Consider the following 23,260-nt stretch of genomic DNA (forward strand, 5'->3'; position numbering starts at 1 on the left):
ATGGTTTTTGAATTAATTTTGTTTGGAAATAAATTCAAGTTAAAAGGATTGTTTGCTTTTTCAAAATAATTTGGATGTTCAAATTTTTAACACTTATTTTTCTTACTCATACATCAAAACTAGAAATTAAATTCATTGACAGATTTATTTTAATAAGTCTGTGCAACTGTTCAGTACACTGAAAAAGTCTCCCCAAATTGTGTATTGTTTAATATATGTGAACCTCTTACGCTATGAAGAGGTAGGTTCCTTATGCTATGAAGGGGTATATATATCTCTTCATTTGAGCCCTATGTGATCTTTGTAATTTAGTTATACTCACTTTTGATTTTTGAATGCATAGTTTTTTCCATTTACATTGTTGTGTTTACTATGTATATACTTTTCTTGGTTCTGCTTACATCACTCTGCATCAGTTCATATAGATTTTTCCATGCTTCTCTCTATTTGTCACACACAATTTCTTACAGCACAGTAATATCCCACTATGTTTATGTGCCACAATTTGTTTAACCCTTCCCCAGCTAATGGGTGTCTATTTTATTTCCACTTCCTTGCTACCCCAAAGAGTGATGCCCTAAATATTTTGGTATACATGGAAACTTTCTTAACAAAACAAAAACCATTCCCCAATTGATCTCCTTGTATAAACCTAGTAGTAGCATTTCTGGGTCAAAAGGTATGGCTATTTTAGTCATTTTATTTACTTAATTCCCTATTGCTTTCTAAAATGGATGTATTGATTCACAACTCCAACAACATCTTAGTTTGCCTATTTTCCCATAACCCTTTCAACATTTGAATATTCCCATCTTTTATCATCTTTGCCAGTTTTCTGGGTGTAAGGTGAAACCTCAGGGTTATTTTGTGTATTTCTTATAATTTAATGATTTGGAGTATTCATTAATGTAGTTGTTAATAGTAATTCTTTTGAGAACTCTATATTTTAATCTATTGGAGAATGGCTTTTGGTCTCACACATATAGATCTCTTAGTTGTTTCTATATGTTGGATATCAAACTCTTAACAGAGAAGTATGATACAAGCTTATCCCCCATCCCAATCTTACTGTTTTTCTTCATATCCTGGGTTCATTGATTTTGTTTGTGGCAATGCCTTTCAGTTTTGTTTAATCAAAGTTAACCATTTTTTTTTGTAATTTTGCCTCTATTCCTTGTTTGATTAAGAATACATCTACCTATAGCTGTGTAAGGTATGTAATCTGCTCATATTTTTAAATTGTCTTACACTATATTTAATCTTCAGGATACATATTCATTTTGAATTTATTTTGGAATATGGTATAAGAAGTTGGTTCAAGCCTAATGTTTTTCTAGCAGTTTTTATCAAATAAGAAGTGCTTTCCTAAGTGATTTGTGTTTTCAGGTTTATTGAACACAAGGTTGTTGAATTTCATTGTTTCTAGTTTCTTGTCCAATCTGTTCTGCTTCTTTATCTTGTAACCAGTACCAGATAGCTTGCTCCTTTAAATGTAGTCTAAGTTCTAGAAGTTCCATTCTCCCTTCATCTCTATCCTTTTCATTATTTCCCTTGATATTATTCTACATATACAAATATACATGTATATAAATACCAGAGACACCTTTTGTGATTTTCCAGCTCATTGCAATTTGTAAAAATAATTCATTGGTGGTGCTAATATTGATATTAATAAATTTGACAACTCAAAAAAAAAGTTCATAGGTTATGAGTGATTCTTAGCAATGGAGCAATATTGATTAGAGAAGGAGATGATACAAGATAGCAACTCTCCCAGATATTAAACTTGTCTGCACAAGGTTATAAACCCCATTCTAGTGTTTATATTATCTTCAATGAGTTGTAAAAACCCTTCCGATTAAAACTTAAAATGTAATCATATTATCTTTAATCATAAAATAATTTTCAAATATTTTAACCAGAATGTTCAGCCTAGGAAATAGGATTTTATTTTCATTTTAACAGTGCAGATATATAAATGGAATTCTTTTGTCCATTGTAGGCAAGAAATCATTTTTAGAAGTGTGCTCTTCATCAGATTCGCCAGAACCCCCTAATCTATATCAAGATTCTATTCAGCAGGTAATTAATTTTTATCAGCATCCTCTTGTCTTTTATGAGTCTAGATTTTGATTGTTTATTGCCAGTTTAATTTGAACATAGTACAGTTGTATAAACCATTTTGGTAATGTGCAAGGCACTTTGCTAGGCCTTGGGAGTGAAGAGGGGGAGAAGATACTGGTGGAAATGAAGTCAACATTCTAACTTGTCATAGGATTTTCATAGCGTGGGATGTGGTATTAGAGATCACATAGTGCAATTCTTATTTGCCAGATGAAAAAAACTCAAGATGAATTAATTATCTTACTCAGGTGCCCATTTTCTCTCCAGACTAAGACAGAAAGAGCCAGAATATTGTTGTTGAATCTTTTCATTTGTGTCCAACTCTGTATGAGCCAAGATATGCCAACACTTTAATAAGGATGCCTCTGCCAGCACTCCATTCAGCATGTCTGAAGCTTCACTCTTTACTGTAATTAGAGCTGGGAGGGAAATTTAAAAATCATATTGTCCAACTCCCTCATCTTGAAGTCGGGGAAACAGGCTTAAGTTATCTAAGGGAAAGTTTATCCTGGTAGTTAGTAGATGTGTAATAAAATCAAATTAGAGATGGGAAGGACACCCGCCCCCACCCGCAATCACCCGACATCCATTTTACAGTTAGAGAAATGAAGTCAAGGTACCTGCCTAAGGTCACACAGATAGGGAATGAGACATCCGTGACTTGAACTCAGGCCTCCTGATGCCCAATCATTGTTCTTTCCAATGTACCACACTGCCTCCTAGGGATCATCTACCTCTCTACACTTGTGTTCTGTTACTGGCATGACAGTCTCAGTCCTACAGACTGGTTTGGGTCATGACTTGGGGTCATGTTAAGTGCTTCCCTCTCCCTCACTGCATCAGTTGCCAAATCCTGTCATCTCCCCTTCTGTCGCCCAGTTCACATCTCAGCTCTATTGCTTGTCAGATAAAATGTGAACTTCTGGCCCTGGTATTCAAGGACTCTGTTGTATCTCCAATCAACCAGTTCAGACTTAACCCTATGATATTTTCCTTCAATGGGTCATCAACAAATCTGTACTGTGCTTACTGCACTTACCACGCTGTCATTTCTAGCCAAATTGGACTGCTATCCCTCTCTGTTATTGTCCTCCTTTTTCCTATCGCTGTCTTTACTCATGCCCTCCTCCAGGCCTAGCATGCATTCCCTGCCCCCATCTTCAACTCCACTTGTTGAAGTCATGTTCTTTCTTTAAAGCCAAATTCATGTATGATTGCAGTGCCTGTTAGAGTCGTCTGTGTATTTGTAGCATTCCAGGTATATTAGCATCTTGAGCGTATTGCTGCTGTATTGATATTGTATCTTATGTGTTCATGTACCAGACTCATGGTCATGTTACGTTTTGATTATTATATTTCTAAATCTTCCATCCAAAGGACAAAAGAATTCCTGAGCAGGACATTATTTGCCACAGGGTCCTAGTTCCCACTTTGTTAGATCACATTCCTTTCTAAGTCACATGTTTGATTAACCTCCTCCTCTTTGATTATCAATTGAGCCAATGTTAAAACCTATGCTATGTCACATGTTCAATAGCTACCTCCCACTCCACATTCCTAAATTCTCCAATAAAAGTTTGGGGACACGTGTAGATGTCTCTGAGTCTTTATTCCTCTCTCTCTCTCTCTTTCTCTGTCTCTGTCTCCGTCTCTCTTCTCTGTCTCTGTCTCTGTCTCTCTCTCTGTCTCTGTCTCTCTGTCTCTGTCTTTGTCTCTCTCTCTCTATCTCTCTCTCTCTCTCCATTTTCCCTTAGTTTCCAATCTCCTCAGGTGTCCACCCACAAAAATATTAATGTTTAACTGCAGGAGGTTACAGTATTTCTAGCACTTAATATATAGCAAATAGATAGTATTCCTTGTTGCCTTCAGCAAAGTGCTTTGAATAGAAAAGGCACTCAAATATTTGTTGAATTAATCTTATCAAGAAAAAGTCACACATGCAACTTGCCCAGTTTGTTTAGTGGTAGATTTGGGATGGGGGGTGGGGAGGGGAGTACATTGCTTTTTTACCACACTACTGCTTTCATTATTATATATACTTAAATGAGGTCATGAAGAGTCAGACATGACTGAACCAAATGAATAAAAAAAGTTTTCAGTTCAGTTTCCATTGATGTTCTTTGTATTATTGGAGTTTCTAATTGATTTTCTTGAAAAATACTGTTTTATTTCACTATTGTCTTTATTTTTTTAAAAATGAATTGATAATTTCTATTTGTATCACCTACATTTCTAAATATATCCCTTGTCCCATCTATATTCCTAAATGAAAACTCTTCAAGAAATTTATTATACCTGTTTTTTACTCATGTCTTTAAACTTTTAAAGAAGTGTATATTTTAAAATGATTCTTTAATGTGAATTGACTACCTTTGATGATTTTCATACTTTTTTATTAGTATAGAAGTCAAATTACTGCTATTTTAAAAAATATTATGTGTCTCTGTTAAGATGCTCCAGGAAAACCAAGATGCAGTTTTAGCCATACCTAATGTTTAGTTTAGAATTGCAGGTTACTAGGTGACTAATTATTGAGTCATGGAAATTTTTGAAATCTAGAGGGGAATTATAGGATTTGAATCATTGCAGGTGGGTAATCCTTCACATTACAATTTAGCCAAAAATTATACATCCCAATTCAGGAATAGCATAGACTTTAAATACAGTTTCTAATTTCTTTTTTTAAACATTCCATACTATTTCTAATTTATTTATCTTTTCACCAGTTTAAATGTCATGTTACAATTTACCATGTTAGTAAAGCTAAAGTTGCTCTTGGTCTTGATAATATTTTTCATAATAAAATGTAGGGATCAGTCTGCAGTTGGGCTTTTCATCTTCTATTAATTGCGCCAGTTCAGAGTTGGATTCCCTTGCTATAGTAGAGGAGAAGAAGTATTAGGGGGACCATACGGGTAGAAATGAGAGTCACCATTATGGCTCAGGAAGTATTGTTAAGTTATTTAGTCGTCTCTGACTCTTCATCACCCCATTTGGGGTTTTCTTGGCAAAGATACCAGAGTGGTTTGCCATTTCCTTCCCTAGATCATTTTACAGATGAGAAAACTGGGGTAAAGAGGGTTAAGTGACTTGCCCAGGATCACATGGCTAATTAATGTCTGAGTTAGTATTTGATCACAAGAAAATGAATCTTTCTGATTCCAAGGGTAGTGCTTTATCCACTGTGCCACCTAGCTGCACCCAAAATAAGAAGAAAAATCAGATCATTCCCCAATTGACAAATGGTCAAGGGACATGAATAGACAATTTCCAGATGAAGAAATCAAAACTATCAATAATCATATGAAAAAGTGTTCTAAATCCCTCTTGGTTAGAGAAATGCAAAAAAAAGAAAACAATTCTGAGGTACCACCTCATACCTAGCAGCAGTCTGGCCAATAGAACAGTAAAGAAAAATAACAAATGCTGGAGGGAATGTGGCAAAATTGGGACACTAATGCATTGCTGGTGGAGCTGTGAAGTGATCCAACCATTCTGGAAGGCAATTTGGAATTATGCCCAAAGGGCTTTAAAAGAATGCATGTCCTCTGATCTAGCAATACCACTACTAGGTTTGTATCCCAAAGAGAAGAAAATGGGAAAGGTCCTGTTTGTACAAAAATATTTGTAACTGTGCTTTTTGTGGTGTCAAACCACCAAATGTGTCACACTCATGACAAAAGATATCCAGCTAGGATGCCGCATGCATGGAGAACATGCTTAAACTCCACTAAGATAGGAAACATTCTTCATTTTCAAAACAGAAAAAAAAATCTCTTTTTTCTGTTATTGGTAGTTCTGAACATTAGATATTTTTAGATACATTTAGTACGTTAGATATTGGAAACTGGGGGGATGTCCCTCAATTTGGGGACAACTGAACAAATTGTGGTATATGATGGCAATGGAATACTATTGTGGTATAAGGAATTATGAACTGCTTGATTTCTATAAGAACTGGAAAGACCTCCATGAACTGATATGGAATGAAATGAGCAGAACCAGGAGAACACTGTACACAGAGACCCATATATTATGGGATGATCAAATGCAATAGACATTGCTACTAAAAGCAATGCAATGATCCAGGACAATTGTGAGATACTTATGAGAAAGAATGCTATCCACATTTAGAGAAAGAACTGTGGGAGTAAAAATCCAGAAGAAAACATAATTTATCACTTGCATATTTGATTATATGATTTGGGGTTTTGGTTTTAAAAGATTGTTACAAAAATTAATAATATGGAAACAGATTTTGAGTGATACTATGTGTATAATCCAGTGGAATTGCTTGTTAGCTTTGGGAGAGGAAGTGAAGAGGGGAGAGAGACAACAAGAATCATATAACCATGGAAAAAAATTTTAAAAGACAAAAGAAGATTCCTCAAGACCCTTATGTTAGAGCAAATGTTATCCTAACTTGGGTTTCCACCTGAGCTTTTAAATCCATGTTCCAGAGAAACAAGTCGTTCTCCAGTTTTGTTTTTCATTCTTTGAAAGTTGAAAATGTCAACTATTGTCTAAATTTCTGGACTGACTCCTGGATTTAAAAGAAGATGATGAAAGAATACTAGTTTTGGAATCAAGAGGCCTGGCCTCATCACTTTTTAATCTGTATGGCTTTGGGCAAGTCACTTAATTTTCCTTCAGCTTACTTTGGCACTTTGTAAGAAAGATCTATAATTCCCCTCTAGATTTCAAAAATTTCCATGACTCAAAAATTAGTCACCTAGTAACCTGCAATTGGTCAGTTTATAAAACTACCATTTGACAGACACACAGTCTTCTTCCAGGCTTATATTTGAAATCCTCCAGACTTGTTAAAGACAAAACTTGCCTTGTACTGCACTGACATAGCCTTCAAAAAATTAAGTTCAGGGGGCTCAGTGGATTGAGAGCCAGGCCCAGAGACGGGAGGTCCTGGTTTCAAATTTGACCTCAGACATGACCCAGCTCTGTGACCCCGGGCAAGTCACTTAACCCCCATTGCCTAGCCCTTACCACTCTTCTGCCTTGGAACCAATACAAAGTATTGGTTCCAAGACAGAAGGTAAGGGTTTACAAAAAAAATTAAGTTCACTTCTCTTCCACAATTAGCATCAAGTTAGGACTTTAATTTACAAATCTAAATAGTTGGAATAATATTTATGTCACCTACTTCCCAGGGTTGTTGTGGCAAAAGTGCTACATAAACAGAATCACAAAATTTGAGGGTTGGAAAGAACCTTTATGGCCAGTTAGTCCAACATATACCTGAAAGGAAGCCCTACTATAACATATCCAACCAGTGATCCCCCAGCCTCTGCCCCAAATCCTCCAGTAAAGAGGAAATCGCCACCTCTTGATGCAATCTGTTCTACTTTTGGACTGTTCTTATTGTTAGGCTTATTTTTGCCTCTTTGCCATATCCAGTGATTGTCCCTGGTTCTGTCCTCTGGAACCAAACAAGTCTAATCACTCTTGTCCAAGGGAGATGGCCCTACCTTCAAAATATTCCAACACAACTATCATGTTTCCCTTTAACCTCCTTTTTTCCAAAATAAACATCCATACTTCATTCGACTGAACCTCATATAGCATTTTCTCAAGGCCCTTCACTATGCCAGTTGCCCTTTTCTAGACCTTCTGTAATGATTATGAAGTGCTGTACAAATATGTTAGGAGAGACGCAGCTTTGGAGTCAGAAAGACCTAAATTCCACTTTTGCCTCTGACCAATTCTGACTATGATACTGGGTGAATCATGTTCTAGGCAACTCCAAGATTCCTAAGTTTGTAGAAGAGTTGGTGATCTGCATTGACCAAGGCAGTTTCCTCACTACAGACACTGTATTTTAATGAAATCATTGGTCTAGACCCTCCCAACCCCTACTCCCAATCACGATAAATAAAACATCAAGTGTCATGAATTGATTGAAGACTGACATATACTCCAGATTCTAACTAACATGCTTATTGGTATTTTCTTTCAGGCCTCTTCCTTGGAAAATAAAGAAAGGAATTCTTTTGTAGCTCTCATACCTAAGGAAGAAGAGAGGAAGGCCCGTAAACCTAAGGTACCTTTTAGAAAGAACTTTTCAAATTGCCTTGTCGATTTCCTCATCAGAATGCTATTATCAAAATGACATATCATTTAAAGAGTGATAAGAATATTTTATGACCATTTTGTTTTTATGTCGGAATCTTATTTTGTAGTAAATTCATCCATATTCCACCTAGCTAGCAACTCTATCAAAGGAATGAAAGACAGCAAAAATGTAGTGGATAGCTGGCCTCTGAGTCAGTAAAACCTGCCTTCAACTTATACTGGCTGTGTGACCTTGGCCAGGTTACCTGTCTCCTCTGGGTGCCAGAGACTCTGTAGGTTACAAAACAATCTGTGATCTGCCTTACATAGGAAACTCCTTCCTAGAGCTTGCTACACCGATGAAATCAAAAGTTTAGTTTTGAAAACATCAAGTACCTTTCATAATAGCATAATATATTTGACAAAGATTTTCTCTTTTTTTTTAATCATTTGAAATATTTTTAAGAATTGATTTCTGAGTATTTTCTTCTTGATATATCTATAAGTTCCCATTGCTTTTCCTAACTTCCTCTTCTTAAATTCCAACACTACTTTTCTGCACAACACATTGGATATTGAGAGGAGTCCAAGTTTGGTGATTTTCCTGCTATCACTGATGAGAATTGATGACCATTGTAACATTGGCAGGTCTGATCCATTTCACATTCATCTTCCTTTCAATTTCATCTTTAGAAGATGCTTTCAATATGACTGGAGTTAGCTGATTCTCTAGGTCTATTTTCTTCTTGTTTTTTTTTTCCTAGAAGGTGATATTTGTAATAATTAAAGGGATTGTTTAGGATTAAAGAGGGACAGGGGATAAGGAAAGTTTCTTAACAGGGAATGGAGGAGTTGAGGGGATAGAGGGAATATGGATTCTGGTGAGGTAAAAGGAGAAAGATACCCCCTGCTGAGAGGCTATCTTTGAAAAATGGGGTTCCCAAGAAATGGGCCAACTAAGATAGCCTGAGGGGATGTCTTCTCTATTGATTGATGTTGAAGATACCCCAGGGCAAGTAAGCATGGACCCCCTTGAGGGACAAGCTTCCCCTTCCCCCCAACCAAGGTCACTCCGCAGGGGTTCAACAAGGACCTTTATAGTTGAATGGCTATCTTTAGGTTCTGATCCCTCTGTGCTCCCCTGAAATGATAGTCCTCTTATCTGACTGTGGGTTATTTAAATAAAGATGAATTTTAATAATAAGTTTGGATTTGGGGAGGTATCAGGGAAGAGGGAATTGGGATTTCCCTAGATTGGGTTTGAATCTCTCAGCTTTTGAGCTGAGGCCAGGCCTCACAGGCTGGTGGAGGGTTTCTTTTATCCCTGTCTATGTTAATCTGTGCTAGCTTTCTTAATTTCAAACGTCTTAGCAGTAGACAGCGAGAGGAAGAAAAGTTCTGACTTTCAGAGCTGGTTGGGCCTGTCTCTTCAGGTTGATGCCCCTAAAGACTGGTCTTACAGTTCAAACTGCTTCCCTTAAGTCCCTTTTGTCGATGACATGATAACAAGAATCCAGGGAGAGCACACAGTTGGGAAAGATCCAGGAATAGAGGCACTTCTATCCAGAGACAGGGAGAGAGGGCTCCTTCCAGTCTGAGGGCCAGGAAAAAGAAACCCATGAGCCCAACTGTCACTCTCCCAGTTCCCCTCCTTCTTGTCAATATCTTCTCTCTAACATTCCAACTGCTGTTTGTTCCACCTGAGAAGCAGAAAGACCAAAACTTGCTTCAGTTTTCCTTTCCACATACTCTTTGCAATCTTCCATATATTTCTCCCTACTATTTAACACATGACTCAAACTTTACACTTGAATTGCCTTCGGCTGCTTGTTTTTTTAATCTTAATAGGAAGTTTAGTTGTTTTCTACATGGGACAGTTTCTTTATTCTTTTGATTTCTCTGGCTTGACTTTTTCATCTGTTAAACTTTTCTGAGAAGTGATCAATACCTTTTATCCCTTTCCTATTTTTTTTAGAGCTTGTTTAAGCAGGTTATAGTGGAAGGAATATAATGATACACGCTGTTTTGTTCCTATCTTTAGTCTTTCATTAATTTTGTATTGATTTTGATCTTTACTCTAACCTTATCATAATCTGACTACTCAGATGATTTCTTTCAATTTTTAAAAATTTATTGATGCTTTTTAAAAAATCACTGTCATAGGTGATAGAATAAAATGCAGAGGCACATTTTAGGACATGGCCAATATGGGAATTTTTCTGCTTAACTATGCTTTTTTGTTACAAGGATCCAATACAACCCAATAAACATTTTTTAAGTGCCTTTTATGTGCCAAGTACTGGAGTTACTTCATATCTGAAAAAATTAGTTATAATTGAAAAAATAAACATCCCAGTCACTTCGCAGTGGTCTTCTCCCTTCAAACAGAACTCTCCTTTAAAACAAGCCTATAAAAACATCTAATGCCCAGTGGACTTACGCGTCGGCTATGGGGGGGATGGGGGGAGGAGGAAAAGAAAATTATCTATGTCTTTAACGAATAATGCTTGGAAATGATCAAATAAAATATATTAAAAAAAAAAAAAAAACAAGCCTATAGGGGGCAGCTGGGTGGCTCAGTGGATTGATAACCAGGCCTAGAAATGAGAGGTCCTGTGTTTAAATCTGGCCTCAGACACATCCTAGTATGACCCTGGGCAAGTCACTTAACCACTTAGCCCTTACCACTCTTCTACCTTGGAACCCATACACAGTATGGATTCTAAAACAGATGGTAAGGGTTTTTAAAAAAAAAACAAGCATATAGAGTTAAGCAAAACAAATCAATATGAAAATGTCAAATGTCTGAAAATATGTACATCATTCCACAACTATATTACAGCATCTCTGCCAACTGGTGTGCTTCACTGTCATTCCTGTGAAGTCACAATTGATTACTGAATTGATCAGAATTCTTTTTAACTCCACTGGAGTTGAGCAGTTTTTGGTATATTCTCTGGAATGCAAATTGGATGGCTTGGAAGCGTTATAAAACTCTAGCCATAGGCAATGACCTATAAGTCAATTCTATACATTCACTTGTGAAAGGGACAGAAGTTAAGTAGATTTCTGGATTTTGAATATAATTCTACCCCTGCAGCCCATTCGACAATTGGAGCACATCCTTAGGAGGAACATAGCAGATTCTTTTCCTATGTAGATTGTAAAAGGGAATTCTTAATTCCTTTTCTAATTTAACAGAGGACCTCCAGGTCCTCTTATTATAGAGATGTGTAGGGATTAATCAGCCCACAGTGGCAGGAAGTAGAAGCTATAGAGGCAGGAAGGAGAAACCATACAGGAAGTCAGGTAGGAGAAGGTTATAAAAGAGGCCAAGCGTGATTTGGTTGGGCTGTCAGTTGCTAACAGCCCAAACAAAAAGCCTAAAACCCAAAAGGCAAAAAGCTCTCTAAAGGCTAAAGCCAAAAGCCCTCTCAGTAAGCTCAGGCTCACCTTTATATTCCAGCAACTAAATGTCAACCAGTAACTAATCACCAACCCACACCATCAGCAACCAACCCTCAATGACCAACTCTTGCCCAGCAGCCATCTTCCCTGCAACTGCCAGCACTAACTGTCAGCAAGTGACAGCCAAACCAACTTACACTGGACCCCTTTTATAACCTCCTACCTCATTAAGTTAAGATAAAAAAATTTCCTTTCACACTATCAACTCAAAAACTAATGATTGTGTTATGGAAATAATTATAAAGGCTAATATTATTATTATTTTTTAAAACAATATTTTGTTTGGTCATTTCAAAACATTATTCATTGGAGACAAAGATCATTTTCTCCCCCCCCCCCCCCATAGCCGACACACGATTCCACTGGGTATCACATGTGTTCTTGATTCGAACCCATTTCCACGTTGTTGGTATTTGCATTAGGGTGTTCATTTAGAGTCTCTCCTCATTCATGTCCCCTCAACCCCTGTAGTCAAGCAGTTGCTTTTCCTCGGTGTTTTTACTCCCACAGCTTGTCCTCTGCTTGTAGATAGTGTTTTTTCTCCTAGATCCCTGCAGATTGTTCAGGGACATTGCATTGACACAAATGGAGAATTCCATTACGTTCAATTGTACCAGAGTATGAGTCTCTGTGTACAATGTTCTCCTGGTTCTGCTCCTCTCACTCTGCATCAATTCCTGGAGGTTGTTCCAGTCTCCATGGATTTCCTCCACTTTATTATTCCTTGGAGCACAATAGTATTCCATCACCAACATATACCACAATTTGTTCAGCCATTCCCCAATTGAAGGCCATCCCCTCATTTTCCAATTTTTTGCCACCACAAAGAGCGCAGCTATGAATATTCTTGTACAAGTCTTTTTCCTTATTATCTCTTTGGAGTACAAACCCAGCAGTGCTATGGCTGGATAAAAGGGCAGACAGTCTTTTAAAGGCTAATATTATTATAATAAAAAAGTGGTAGTGGGTTTCATACCACCCCCATACCCTCACTACAACATCCATCTTTGCCTGTAAGTATTCAGAGCTCTTTGCAAAAAGAAACACATAGGATTAGTTGGCCCTCTTGTTCACTGTTTAGTTATTCCTTGAATCCTTTAGGAATTTGGCTATTTACTCTATATATTATAAAGGAAACTAAAACAGCAATGCTTTTAAAATTTAATTTTATTTAAAATTTTTTTAATTTAATAATATATTTATTGATATTTAACAATACATTTCTTTTTAATTATTCTACTTTAGGATAGAAGAGCAAATATTTCCTTGGTTTTAGCATTTGGGTAATTTGGCATTTGCTACTCAAATAATAGAAGAGAATCAATAACTTGGTAGTTATTTACCTTAGATGACATTTTATAGAAAACATGCTATGTATTTTTAAAATAGGTATTATGAATGAGTTATTCTTCCCTATGTATTTTAAATATTTTCATTTTTAATGTTCCTAGCCAGTTGAGTTTCAAGGGCACCGAGTGTCAGGATCAGCTTCTAGTGAGGTAATGGTCAGAGAACCCTGCTCCCAGCTAGAGTGGAATCACTATCCAGATAGTGTGGAGTACGAGAGCTTCCCAGCAGGGGCTTGCTTTTTGACACCAAAGTTGCCTAGCAGTTGTATGATGACTGATTTCTTACAGGTAAAGAAATTTCCTCTGTTTGCATTTCAAAACATCATTTTTTCTTATATAAACACCAAAATCCATTCTGTGTAGAGAGTAATGCTAGCAAAAATAGTTGTAGAGCTGAATCATAATATATTGATAAAAAACTTCCGATAAAAATAGTTAGGATTGAAAAACACTTTTTAAAGATTGTTTATTTTTTAGAAAAAAGTATTCAAAGAACTATTACTTTTTGCATAAAAGGATAGTAATTAATGAAAAAGCCAAATTGGTCTACTAAAGAAAATGCTTATCATTTTAAGTAGTCATTCAAATTCATAAAGATACACAGAATAATGCCTCTCACTTTAGAAGTCTCTATGCATGGTAATGTTTCAATAGAAAAAGTCTGATCCAGAAATGTAAATAACCCCAGAATTTAGTCTCTTGAATTGAACCCTAAGTTGAAACACAATTCTTGATTTGGCCCCAAGTGAATCATCTATTTTATATATTCTCTACACTTTTTACAGCTTCCTTCACTTTCTTTGCAGTTAGGCAGTTAGCAGTCAAACTTTGAGACTGGTTGGTAAGGGTGAGAGTCTATATGTATCAATCTATATATGTTTATCAGTGGCTTTTTTCTGAGTATGTTTGTCAATTGTGCCTCACCTATACCATTTGAATACAGATTATTTTAACTGTACCTAACATTTCTATTACATGTTATGCTTTTCAAAGACTTTCTCTATTATGTCATTTATCCTCATTAAATTCTTCATAGTGAGTAGGATAGATGTTAGCCCCATTTAATGGATGGAGAGACTAACAAAAAAAGAACTGAAATACATTACCCAATGTCAGTATACTGCCATGGATAGAATTGATTTTTTTGACTTCTAATATCATTCTCTTTCCGTATACATGATGTTGCCCTAATTGAATCTATTATTATTTTTCCCATTAATATTTAATAAGAATTAGTGAGTTCTCTGAAATTTTTTAGGAGAAATAATTTGTTATTGTGAATTCTGGATCTCAACCTTTGCACACATGAAAACCTTCCTTAAGTCTACTGCTTCTGATCATCTTATTTTTTTTATTTAATTTAATTCCCTCCTACCTATGCTTCCATTTACCGTTTAGACAATTATAAACAATGGACATTGGTCAAAAATAAACAAAAGAGGATGTTCTCTCCCATTGAAAAATCAAAATAAAATCCTTTTTTAACAAATACACAGAGTTAAAACAAAGAAATCTCCACATTGACCACATCCAAAAATATATTTCCAAATACATGTCCTAATAAATCTATTCTACTTCTTAAGTATACCTCTTCCTTTTCAGGAGTTGAGAGAATACTATCTAATTGCTTCTCTAGTCTCTTACTTGAAATTGTGTTCATCAGAATTCATGAGTCTTTCAAAGTCATTGTCTTTGTAGTGTCGTTGCTATGGTATAAATTGTTCTGATTCTATTCATTTCTCTCTGCATCTGTTCATACAAATCTTCCCTGATCTCTTTGGAACTAACCCATCAGTCACTTTTATAGCATTCTATTGCATTCATTTACCATCATTTTTTCAATAATTCCCAAATTGATCCTTTCCAGCTTAGTTCTTTGCTACTACAAAAAGCTGCTTTAAATATTTTTGTACATATGGATCTGTTTCCTCTTTATTTTCTATCTTTGGAGTACAGACCTATGAGTAGTATTGCTGGGTCAAAGAATATACACAGTTCATTAATTTTTTGGTTCTGGATTGCTTTCTAAAATGATTACATCAGTTTATAGTTCTCCAAATAGTGCTTTCATATGCTCATTTTCCCACAACCACACCAACATTTGTCATTTTCTTTTCTTGTCAATTTTTCCAGTCTGAAGGGTATGAGGTAGAATCTTACACTTGCTTCATTTGCTTGCATTTTTTTCTTTTATATATCAAAATGTGATTTGAATTTTTTTTATTTCTTCCTTAGAAATTTACCGGTCATATCTTACTCTTTATCATTTGGACAATGGCTTTTACCCTTATAAATTTGAATCAGTTCCTTAGATATCTTGGAAACGAATTTCTTTTTTTTTTAATATTATTTTATTTGGTCATTTCTGAACACTATTCATTGGAGACAAAGATCATTTTCTTTTCCTACCCACCCCACCCCTATCCCATAGCTGACAAGCGCGATTCCACTGGGTATCACATGTGTGCTTGATTCGAACCCATTTCCACGTTGTTGGTATTTGCATTAGGGTGTTCATTTAGAGTCTCTCCTCATTCATGTCCCCTCAACCCCTGTAGTCAAGCAGTTGCTTTTCCTCGGTGTTTTTTTTTCTCCCACAGTTTTTTCTCTGCTTGTGGATAGTGTTTTTTCTCCTAGATCCCTGCAGATTGTTCAGGGACATTGCACTGACACTAATGGAGAAGTCCATTACATTCCATTGTACCACAATGTATCAGTCTCTGTGTACAATGTTTTCCTGGTTCTGCTCCTCTCGCTCTGCATCAATTCCTGGAGGTTGTTCCAGTCTCCATGGAACTCCTCCACTTTATTATTCCTTGGAGCACAATAGTATTCCATCACCAACATATACCACAATTTGTTCAGCCATTCCCCAATTGAAGGCCATCCCCTCATTTTCCAATTTTTTTGCCACCACAAAGAATGCTGCTATGAATATTCTTGTACAAGTCTTTTTCCTTATTATGTCTTTGGGGTACAAACCCAGCAGTGCTACAGCTGGATCAAAGGGCAGACAGTCTTTTATCATCCTTTGGGCATAGTTCCAAATTGTCCTCCAGAATGGTTGGATCAATTCACAACTCCACCAGCAAAGCATTAATGTCCCAACTTTGCCACATCCCCTCCAGCATTCATTACTTTTCTTTGCTGTCATGTTAGCCAATCTGCTATGTGTGAGGTGATACCTCAGAGTTGTTTTGATTTGCATCTCTCTGATTATAAGAGATGTAAAACACTTTTTCATGTGCTTATTAATAGTTTTTATTTCTTTGGCTGAGAACTGCCTGTTCATGTCCCTTGCCCATTTATCAATTGGAGAATGGTTTGATTTTTTGTACAATTGTTTTAGCTCTTTGTAAATTTGAGTAATTAAACCTTTGTCAGAGGTTTTTATGAAGATTGTTTCCCAATTTGTTGCTACCCTTCTGATTTTAGTTACGTTGGTTTTGTTTGTACAAAAACTTTTTAATTTGATGTAGTCAAAATTATTGATTTTACATTTTGTGACTCTTTCTAAGTCTTGCTTGGTTTTAAAATCTTTCCCTTCCCAAAGGTCTGACATATATACTATTCTGTGTTTGCCTAATTTACTTATAGTTTCCTTCTTTATGTTCAAGTCATTCACCCATTTTGAATTTATCTTGGTGGAGGGTGTGAGGTGTTGATCCAAACCTAATCTCTCCCACACTGTGGATTTTTTGTCCCAAAAGCTGGGATCTTTGGGTTTATCATAGACTGCCTTGCTGAGGTCACTTGCCCCAACTCTATTCCACTGATCCTCCTCTCTGTCTCTTAGCCAGTACCAAATTGTTTTGATGACTGCTGCTTTATAATATAGTTTGAGATCTGGGACTGCAAGGCCCCCTTCCTTTGTATTTTTTTTTTCATTATTTCCCTGGATATCCTTGATCCTTTGTTCTTCCAAATGAACTTTGTTATGTTTTTTTCTAAATCAGTAAAATAATTTTTTGGAAGTTCAATGGGTATGGCACTAAATAGATAAATAACTTTGGTTAGGATGGTCATTTTTATTATATTGGCTTGTCCTACCCATGAACAGTTAATGTTTTTCCAATTGCCCAAGTCTAGTTTGGGAAATGAATTTCTTACCAGAGAAATTTTGTATAAAAATTTTTCCTCCAGTTAACTATTTCCCTTATTTTACCTTTATTGGTTTTGTTTGTTGAAAACGTTTTTAATTTCACGTATTGAGAATTGTCCTTTTAATCTTTTGTGACTTTCTCTGTTGTCTGGTTTTGTCCTTAACTTTTCCTCTAGCCATAAAAGGTGGTTTCTTCCTTTCTCCTCTAATTTGTTTATGATGTTACCCTTTATGTTTAGATATTGTATTCATTTGGAGCATATCTTGACTGAGATGGATCAAAGTATGAATGTGTAAGACTGCCTCATTTACTCAGCATTGGCTAACAAGTGGCTTATGGAAGGTCTTTTCTATAATGCTAAATACTGTGAATCTTCCCTTACAATTCTTATCTATGCAGTTATTATTGGGCAAATATAAGACCTTCTAGGCTGGTTTTAAGGGTAAAAACAAAAAGCAAGGAACAAATAACACTTAAGAGATACTTGAAACTTCCCTGGTATATCCCTGAAGTATTCTTGGTTAACTCTCTCATGTTAGATATCGAAGACCTCATAGAGGTCCCCTTTTGTCCCTAGCTAGTGGTGTGATGGTAAATGTTTAATTACAGGTTCTCCAGGAAAAAAACATGTCTATTCTACATGCTTTTAAGTTTTATCTGCATTATTAACATTTTCTCCATTGATTCCTTAAGTGCAGATAATCAACAAACCAAAAAGCAAGCCCTGATTTCTAGCATTTGTTGACCTCCACAGTGCAAATGCTCACAATAAAATTCAACATTTGATTTCTCTGAGCCGGTTCAAGCTCAACCCTATTGTAGGATTCTACATTTGAAATTTTAATTTTGATTCTCTAAGAGAAGAGGAATAGACTTCTGATCCACAAAGATTCGAACAAGGGGATAAAGACCTTACTTATTAATGTAACTGTGTGTATGTTTTCTTTATCAGGGAATATTAGTTCATTTACACTTTTCAGTGACAAAGGATAGCACTTTCAGCTACAGAATCTTGAGAGGAAAAACCATTTTTAAAAGAGTATAGGTTAGCAAAGATGTAAAGGAAAGCATTGTAGCAATTAAAGATTTGTTGGGTCTGGCGTAGTTCTCCCAGCCTTAAGGCTCACTACCTTAGGAAGTACAGATGAGTGTCACTCTCTATCAGTGGAGAGAGTTTCCAAATTGGGAGATGACAAATCTGGGCCCTCTTACCAGCTTGCCAAGGATTGATGGAGCATAGTATGGTAAATAGAGGGCTAGATTCGGAGTCAGGAGACATCAGTTCCAGCTCACATCTGATGTTTATTATCTGTGGGACCATGGGCAAAGTATCAAACCTCTCTGAGCCTGTGTTTCCTCACCTCTAAAATGAGGTTAATAATACTTGGAATACCTACCTCATAGAGTTGTGAGTTTCAAATGAGATATGTAAATACTTTACAAACCTTAAGCAATTATCTCATTTTATGCAAACTCAGCACACAAATTTAGGTATATGTGATTATTGTTCAAAAAATAAAGGCAAAATAACATGTAAAATAAATATCTTTATCTACACAGTAAGTCTGTGCCATTTTCCCAGGTAGCTCAAAGTCTTATGGCAGTTCACCCAATCACACTCATTTTTGCTCTGAGGAGTGTTAATGTGTCAATACATGATTACATTATTTTGCAACAAACGTTAGCTCCTGCATCAGTTTTTGTTCTAAGTTCTTGCTTTCCACAAATCATGTTCACATCAGAGCAGTGCTTCTCTTTGTTTCATTAATGCTATTCAGTTATTAGTAATGGCCTCAAAGTCCAAGCGTAATGATTCAATAGCTCTAAGCCTAAGAAAAGTCACAAAGTGCCTCGATGTGTAAGAAATACTTATTAAATAATGGGGCTCACTGTTTTGCATGATTTTCAACTTAAGTAAAGAGTCTTTAAACATATTAGTTATATAAAATGAGATCCTACTGTATTATGATTCTTTTGTTAGCAAAGTTAAGTGATTTTCATGAGTATGGTAGATTATTTACAGAACGTATTTTTGTTTTGCTTTTATAGGAATAATACTCTTAGTTTTCTGAGATTAGAAATGGTCCCAATGGCATATTTGTGATTTGAAAATATTCTTTTCATAGCAAAAAAAAGTTTTTATATATGGTAGTCTTAATGAGGTAAATGGTTTTATATATTTAAGCCTTCAGATGGGGAAAACTTTTTGGAAGAAGATCTAAGCTTCAGTGGAGAAGAGGATTTTCAAGTGGCAACTGACTTTATTAAGGACTCAAATGAGAATAATATTTGTAAGTAAGATTTAACTTTGTAAAATACCAAGTAATACTGGGGGTAGTTACTAAGTATAGTTGTCTTTTTTTTTTCTCACAGCAATTTTGAATTTCCCTTTTACAGATTCAGGCAATACTGTGACATCTTCTTCTTTGGATCATAATTTAAAGTTATCAAATTGGTCTTCATGGAAAACAAACATGGTATGAACAGAACTTAAGTAATTTAGGGATATTGTTTTTTACTTATTATTGTTAACAGAATAATGCCATGTCAGCTAGGATTATATTCTTGCTCTCATTAATTCTGTCATAGACAAAGGCAAAGCTGGGGCTAACCTTTCCCCTCAACTCCCACCACCAAATTATAAAAAGGAGTAGTTATACTGGATACTTGGCTTGGATTAATTTATAACTGTGATGTAGTGGACATCCTTTTCAATAGAGAATGCCCAATCAGCATGACTCTACTGGCCATGTGATAGTTCTTATTTCCTTTGTTTTCCAATTTCTTAATTCCAAGTTACTGAGGTACATGATATGGCCTTGATATTTCTTTTCCGTGAATTTGTCATAAATTGAAATGTATTATCACAGATGGTCTTAACATTCAATTTAGGAGACTAGAAAGCTGATCTAGTAACAAATGAAATTTTTCCAACAGACCTTGCCAGTTTGGATATTTCCTACCGAAAAAAACAACCTTTTTTTTGAAGTTTCTACTTCAACCTTCTTTACTTCCTCTCAACTAATTTTTACTCTGATTCATTGTTATAGGATTAACCCCACTGTTATAATTTCTTTTAAAATGCACATCCTTTTCAGCTCTTCAATTTTAACCCCTTTGCCAGTGAAATAGAAATTCTTAATCTGTGTGACACTATTTCCTGTTGCTTCAGTGACTGATGTACTCTGGCTTATGACTAGAGAGAGCTGCTGCTAGTATGGGACACTTGCTACAGAGATGCTGTTACAGGAGAATGCTCTGGGATCCGCCTATAATCTCTATTGATGGCTGATGGATCAATCTATTTCCTAACCTCCTCCTCCCTCTTCCTCCCTCACTCCCTCCCTTAACCGCCCACTTCTGGAAGCCTTTTGACTTCCTCCCTTCCCCCTGAGTGGACTATAAAATCCACTAGTTTTCTTTCTCAGGTTAGGGGTTTATTGTGATAACAGGATGGGAAACTAAGGGAAGAGGGATGAGGGTTTTCTAAACTATAAGGAGAATTTAGGAGGGTTATGGAAATCAGTCTTGTCACAAACTGTGACAGAGAGACAGAGAGATGGATGGAGGACAACTGTTTAAAATTTTTCTTTTTCACAAACCACCAAGAAAAGTCTCTCCTTCAGCTTGGCTTTCCTCCAACTCTTGGTCAGTCAAATCTCAGAGAGAGCAGAGGTTTCCCCTTGATCAGAAAGCCCAAAGCCAAGCCAGCCCTACAAGGGTCCTTCACCCATGGACAGAAGCTAACTGGGATCAGTTCTCAGCTTCTTCCCCTTCAGTCAGGCTCAACTGCCAACTCCTGGGAACATTCCATTTGGAACCTTCTTCTTGATTGACAGGCAGATCAGGTCTCTAGCTTGTTTCTTGCATCTTGGCTTGTCCTGAAAAACCTCTCTTCTCTCTTCAAGTCTCTACCACACCAGGGAACTTAAAAAGATCCAATTCTCACTTTTTTTGTATGTTTAATATCCCCCTTTCTGTGTTTTAACAGCCAGTTCATTTGTTCTTTTATCTCCAGTGTAAATTTGTTCAGCACTTTGTCTTACCAATGTAATAATAATCCATAGTTACCTATGCCCTAGTGTTTAGAAATCACTTCATATGCAAGCACCTAGTGGCCAGAGGATATACATGTTAAAAAAGGGCTACATTATGTTGAGGAAAAAAAGATATGTTTTTCTCTGTCCTATTTTCTGATGTTGTGTGACAACAAAAACCAACTACCTGATGGTTTTCCTTTTGTGAGTTTGAAGATCTAAAGGCCTTAATTCTAGATGGATTTCAAGAATCCTCTCCTTGAGGTACAGGGAAACATGGGGAGGCAAAACACCTATTCTTTTTGTAGTTTAATTTGTCTTTCCCACTTCTGAATGGGTAAAAATTTTTTTCTTTTTACAAAAGCCCTCTTTATAATCAGCAGAATATATACAGTGGTTTATATATGAGAGATCTGAGGTCTTAAGCAGATAGGAACAAACCCAAGATTCAGATCTAGATCCTTATTCCAGATTTCAAAATTTCCCACTACACATTATCACAGATTAAATGGATAAACTTAAACTAACAATGTATCTTTCTCCAATTATTACCTATAATACTTTAATCAGATTATATAATATAGTTAAATAAGAGCTATTTTAAGACAATTAATCACATCCTAGGACAAACAAGATAGAGTGAGTGACAGAGGATGAACCTGTTATTTTACTGAATGTAGGAAACTCCTAGGTTGAAGACATTCTCCTTACCAAGCAGGTATGCACATCCTCCCCAAATTTTAATTATAGCAAGTTACCTAGAAAACTTAGAGGTTAAGAACTATAACACAAAATTGTTATTTCTTTACTCCTTCTTTCAGTAGAATCTACTCAAAAATAGCCATTTGACTCAATATGTTCTTTAACAGACTAGAGTCCAGTTAAATCTATTAGGTCCAAATATGACTTGGTCTGGAAGGTTCATTTTAATAAGCTATATCCTCTTAGGTCTGGACTGTCCGTGGGTAGGATAATCCTTAGGTCTGGGGCCATCAAGAGGATCTGTTCAGGTGCTAAATCTTTCAGGAGTTTAGGTTACTACTGTGGGGTCAAGGTCTGCTCTATTCAGTCTATAAAAAAGTGATCCAACCCCTGTTCCTAAAACCCTTCCTGCCTTACCCAGGGTCATTGGTCTATGGAATAATATAGCAACACTTCCAATTGGACTAAATTGTGAAAGACCAAGTATTTATAGAATTGTCAGTTGTGACGATTAAAAACTCTTGAGAGACTGGGTTCTGGGTAGGAAAATAAGTTCAGTGATCAGACTAGCAATAACCAATAAATTAATTGGTCAGTGATCTTAGTGATTAAAGGAAAAAATTCATACTCTTAAGTCATTAAATATAATTTTGGGAGCTCAGTATTTAGCCCTCACCTAGATATCTCTAATTGGTGAATATCTAATGAGGAGGAGGACCAATGTTTCATAGTCTTCCCCAGTTCCTTTGTGAGGATGGAAAATTACATGCCTGGTCCTAGGATTTCGATATCTAGAAGAAGAAATCAGGTTGTAACCAGTTAAGAGTATCTCATGTGGGTTCAAGAACTCTGTCTCATCATATAATTTTTTTCCTGGATAGATGATGTCACCAGTGCAAAAGGTCCCAACACAGGGCCCAAGAAATGAAGACTTTATGATAAACTTACCTGAGGAGTCTCTGAAAACAAGAATCTTATCTGGTAAACTATACTCTTGCAAAATTGGACATATCTATTGCATTTTTGTAATATTTATCAATCTGTATAAAATTATGTTGATATTTGTGTGATAATGAACTTAAAAATAATATATTTGAGACCAAACTCAAAATAAATTTTTGCTAAGGATTCTATTTTCATACCTATGCCTTCTCTGACCATTGATTCTTCTAGTTACAGATTTCTACTACTTTCCTCCCCCCAAGTCACTTATCAGTACTATTATTCTTACCATATTTCCTTCTTTTCCTCCATCATTTTTTCAGAGCCACTATTCACTCAGCGCTTCTCCATTATCAGTTCAGGTGCCTAAGCTCCCTAGTGTTCCTTCAACTTGCAGGAGTCCATATGATAGCCCATCACTACAACTTTCTGTCCCACAGTTTGTCAGTTTCACTTTTCTTCCTGA

General features: G+C 36.1%; 1 protein-coding gene across 5 annotated transcripts in view; it reads left to right on the forward strand.

Moving 5' to 3' along the window:
- The window catches only part of ZGRF1 (zinc finger GRF-type containing 1), a 102,915-nt gene that overhangs the window by 25,642 nt on the left and 54,013 nt on the right, over positions 1-23,260 (forward strand). For 4 of the 5 annotated variants that reach the window (XM_056803063.1, XM_056803059.1, XM_056803062.1 and 1 more), the window contains exons 7-12: positions 2,003-2,082; positions 8,099-8,182; positions 13,113-13,298; positions 19,299-19,404; positions 19,511-19,590; positions 22,734-22,833. In XM_056803063.1, coding sequence (XP_056659041.1) covers positions 2,003-2,082; positions 8,099-8,182; positions 13,113-13,298; positions 19,299-19,404; positions 19,511-19,590; positions 22,734-22,833 — 636 coding nt within the window. The remainder of the gene's footprint in view (positions 1-2,002; positions 2,083-8,098; positions 8,183-13,112; positions 13,299-19,298; positions 19,405-19,510; positions 19,591-22,733; positions 22,834-23,260) is intronic. The other variant, XM_056803061.1, reaches the window with a different exon arrangement.

Source organism: Monodelphis domestica, chromosome 6 (genome assembly GCF_027887165.1).
Source record: "Monodelphis domestica isolate mMonDom1 chromosome 6, mMonDom1.pri, whole genome shotgun sequence".
In the NCBI taxonomy this organism is placed as follows: Eukaryota; Metazoa; Chordata; class Mammalia; order Didelphimorphia; family Didelphidae; genus Monodelphis; species Monodelphis domestica.